The sequence below is a fragment of the Amphiprion ocellaris genome, unplaced genomic scaffold, assembly GCF_022539595.1.
Source record: "Amphiprion ocellaris isolate individual 3 ecotype Okinawa unplaced genomic scaffold, ASM2253959v1 Aocel_unscaffolded49, whole genome shotgun sequence".
Taxonomy (NCBI): Eukaryota; Metazoa; Chordata; class Actinopteri; family Pomacentridae; genus Amphiprion; species Amphiprion ocellaris.
The window spans coordinates 1-4,383 of NW_026559528.1; the positions used below are offsets into that span (position 1 = coordinate 1).

General features: G+C 43.3%; 1 protein-coding gene across 1 annotated transcript; it reads right to left on the minus strand.

The window, feature by feature from the left end:
- Window positions 1-887: 887 nt before the first annotated feature.
- On the minus strand, window positions 888-3,753 carry LOC129348528 (breast cancer anti-estrogen resistance protein 1-like). Its single transcript, XM_055008886.1, has 3 exons — window positions 3,621-3,753; window positions 2,415-2,801; window positions 888-1,745 (listed from the first exon to the last, which is right to left on the minus strand). The coding sequence occupies exons 1-3, from the start codon at window positions 3,696-3,698 to the stop codon at window positions 888-890; spliced, it is 1,323 nt and encodes a 440-aa protein (XP_054864861.1). The 5' UTR covers window positions 3,699-3,753.
- Between the last annotated feature and the right edge of the window lie 630 nt (window positions 3,754-4,383).

A 4,383-nucleotide genomic window follows, 5' to 3' on the forward strand; every position in this document is an offset into this window, starting at 1 on the left:
TGTTGCTGTTCCAGTTGTGTCTTCTTGTGTCTGATAATATTGCCTTTTTCCAGCAGTTGTCTTTGGTTCTTCTCAAAACTCTTCCTTTCCCTTACAGATCAACACACAGTTGTTACACCACTTGTACACATTTATATATTTTCACAAATGACCAAATAAAAATCAGGTGTCAAAATGATTAGTGGTACTTTGTAACAACACGGGTTAGCTCATAATAACTGTGCATGTCCCAATCTTGTACATACTGGATTACTACTGTAGTGTAACATATTGGATGTGCAGGAAATTTCGCAGGTGTCAGGACCTGAGCTTCTGTGACAAGGGCCCAAATCATTATGGTCAGAAATGATTTGGGCCCTGGGTGGGGGGGTGGGCTGCCTACTTGAAAGTGGTCTGGGGGAGGGACCAATCATTGAACTGCTGACAACTGCTGAAACAAGTCTGATCCTCAGCAGCTCTAGCTCGTAACTTCTGGGACTACTGTTGTATTTGGTGCCAGAATACCACAGCACAACTTTACTGATTCCTCCTGAGGTTGGAACCTTTCTGGAGGTATTGTGAAAGATCAACAGAATATTACACAGCTGGTAATACTGTGGCTCATCAGTGTATGTAATAACACCTGACCATGACCTATTTCATATCACTATGTGGTCCATATAATGAGACTGGCACTCTTTCTGCATAACCTAGTATTCGGGGTGCTTATCATTACTTCTGTACTATCCACCTAATCCAGAAGAAACACTAGTTGCAGTGTCAGCACATTTCTCTCGAGGAATTCCTGTTTATTTCAAATGTGATGTATCTGCCAAACTAGAATGCACTTCATGGTAACAGTGAAGGACTTAAATCTTGTGTGTGTTTGCACCTGTAGATGTACGTAGTCATAGTCCTTCCATCCAGCCTTCCTCTGTGGTCTCATACGGCCTGTCCACACCTTCCTCGTCCTCTGCAGCTGTAAATTTTGGTGGGGAGGGGAGGGGCCGTGACTGAATATTCACCTTCTCCCCTCCCTGAAAGCTTCCACTTCCTGACCCTGTCATGTGACCACTGATCTCCCCAGGGATCGGAGGAAGAGGCAGCTGCTGCTGTTGCCGGGTCGTCCGTTTGAAGAGCAGTGAGGCATTACCATGGAGAAAGGAGGCAAGCTGCTTGGCGTCATCGGGGATGCCTCGCGCTGTCATAATTAGTAGATCTAAGTCATCCCCTCCTGGTGGTGGTGTTGTGAGTGCTGTGTGTGACCAAGAAATTGTGTCTAAGCTCTGACTGTGTCGAATCAAACTCTGGAAGACCTCCTCCATCTTTCCCACCTGACGGCCTAGTTTGGTCTGTAGTGAGCGGTCTGTAACCTGGGTAGCATTGGCCACAGCACCCCGAGCAAATTCTAGAAAGTCTCGAACAGTGACTCGCACCCGGTCAGCAGCCTGATGAATAGCCGGAAGATTCCCCTCCAGGTGAGCAGGGTTTCTCCAATTGCCTGTAATGAATGACATCATGAAGGAAACACTGGACTCAACAGCTTGCTGGAGGCGAGACAGACGCTCCATGGCCTGATCCAGGTCCAAGATGAGTGGTTTCCCTGGAATGGGGCTTGGAGCAGGAAGTGAGGAGGTGTCACGGACAGGGACAATGTCTAATGATGAAGTAGAGTGGTTGCTCCGTGTGCTTCCTGTGCTTGAGGCAGACAGCCGCTTGAAAGACATTGTCAGCTCTTCACTGGTTGACTGGGCATCACGAACAACCTGCAAAACACATCACAAACACTGCTGAGACTATCAAGACCAAGACAAAATTTATGTAAGCTCAGTCATCCATCCCCTGCCTCCTGACTTTGGGCTAGGTGGGCCATTTCATCAAAAAAAATATGTTTTCATGGACTATTTTATTCTTGCAGAGAAACAAAAACACACCTAAACATAAACAACGTAATATGCAATAAATGCTAAGTGATCAACAGTGACAGTGAGTGAGCTGAGTTTGTAAATACAAGTTGAGTGAGGCGTAACATCATAGAGCAGAATGGCACAAATTTTGGGTTTGAACCATTGCATTCTGCTTTCAAAAAGGCAAACAGCACCTTTTCTACCGACCTCATCATTAACAAGATGCGTGTGCTGGATGCACAGAAATGACATAGACCGCACACATTTGGATCTTGTTTCATGGCAAACAAACATCCATCCATCCATTCATCATCTATACACCGCTTAATCCTCACTAGGGTCAAAGGGGGGGCTAGAGCCTATCCCAGCTGACTTGGGGTGAAGGCAGGTGACACTCTGGACAGGTCGCCAGTCTATTGCAGGGCTACATATACAGATAAACAAACTCCACGCAGAAAGATCCCAGGAAAGCCGGGACATGAACCAGGTATTTTCTCGCTGCAAGATGTGGCCTGTTAACTGTCCTACCTGTGGTGGGACATCATAGACATACTGGCCTCCCCTCTCTCCTCCTTGTTCCTCTCGTTCTCGGGGGAAGTCATATACATCCTTGGTGGGGTACCCTCCAGGATGCAGAATGGCTGGGATGTCATAGATCTCCTGGGGGGCCTGGCTGAATCCATTCCTGTCTCTGTGATAATGCTTGTCAGTCAGGATAGGGGGTGGGACGTCGTAAACATCCTCTGGAATCGGCGGCTCTTCGTCATCGTCATTGATGTTCTGCAGGTACTGGCCAGGAGTGATGGCGACTTGGGACTTTATTTTGGCAAAGTGGGGTGGCACATCATAGGTCTCCTCTCTTATTGGTTGAGAAACAGGTATGTCTTTACTGACAGATGGTGGGAAGTCATAGACCTGAAGAGAGAGGGAGAGATTGATTCTAGTTTATTAGTTTCAAGCATAGATTTGTCTTTGTGCCTAATGGCACTAAATCAGTCTTTATTACATTCATACACTAGCTTACTTTTGGAATTTCACAGGCTCTTTTTGTGTAATGGTATGTGGTATATGCATGATTTCACAGTGCAAAAGTCTTAAGCACTCAACTGGGAATTATACGTCACTTCCTGTGTGCAGTCTGTGACATTAGAGAACACCCAATAATTCTACTCAATATAATGTGCGTCACATAGGGCAGACTTTCTGTCATCAGTAGGGGGTGCTATGACTTACACATGTACATCTCTCCAGACTGGGATTTTTGTCAAGCATGAGAACTTTGTGGCAAACTAAACAATGAATATTTGAATTACGATATTTTTTTTTCAGGGTGAGAAATCCATATTCACCATATCGCCATGGATACCACATTCAGGGAAAGTTCAAAAGTCTCACAATATAGCATCACAAAGGTCGTTGAACTATACTGCCCAAATGTGGTTTAGATCTGGTTATTCGGTTAGTTAAGAGTTTAACTATTATGTCTATACATGGCAAAAATTCGGTCAAAACTACACAATAAATTTTAAATGGCCCACTAAATACAATAGTTTCAAAAGGGTCTTTACACTGGTTGGTGCCCGGGCCCTAAATATTCTTCTCTGGGAAAGAATGGATATACAATCTTCTGTTAACTTATGCCAGGTAGCATATAATATACACATGCATAAATATTATAAAATTGCACCAAAAGAATTGGGGTGTGTGTATTGAATTCCATAAATGAAGCCTTACAGTCTGTTGTGGGTTCTTGTCTGTGCTTGCTGGGATGTCATATATATCTTGACCACTAGAGGGATCCTTCACCACCATGGGAGGAGTATCATACACCTAAACGCAAAAAACAACAAAAAAAAACACACAAGAAAAGACATACATAAATAGAATGTTTTTACACACTATACACAGTCAGATACGCACACTAACATACACATATGCTGACATATCAGTACAATGATGTGATATATTAGAATAAGGCATACATGGGGTTGGCCTATACCACATACTAGACTCATACTCTAGCAGTGATGGTGATGTGTAACACCTGACTGTCACAAACAAATGCTCCAGCAGCTGTTTACCATTATACTGCTGTTTAATGAGAGAGATGGCAAATGTAAACATTCCTGAACTGACACTAGACACTCAAAGAAATGTCCTTTATCCTACAGATGCAGGTTGACTGCTCTGTCTAGTCCTGATGAGCTGCACTCCTGTAGTTAATTCTCTCATATGCAATACCAGTTCAAAGTTTGGATATACCTTCTCATTTAATGTTTTTTCTTTATTTTCATGACTATCTACATTGTAGATTCTCACTGAAGGCATCAAAGCTATGAATGAACATGTATGGAATTATGTGGTAAACAAAAAAATGTGAAATAAATTACACGTTTTATCTTTTTAGATTCTTATTCTTAAAATAGCCAGTGCTTTAAACACTCATGGCAGGTGACTACCTGAAATGGTTTTCACTTCACAGGTATGTCTGGTCAAG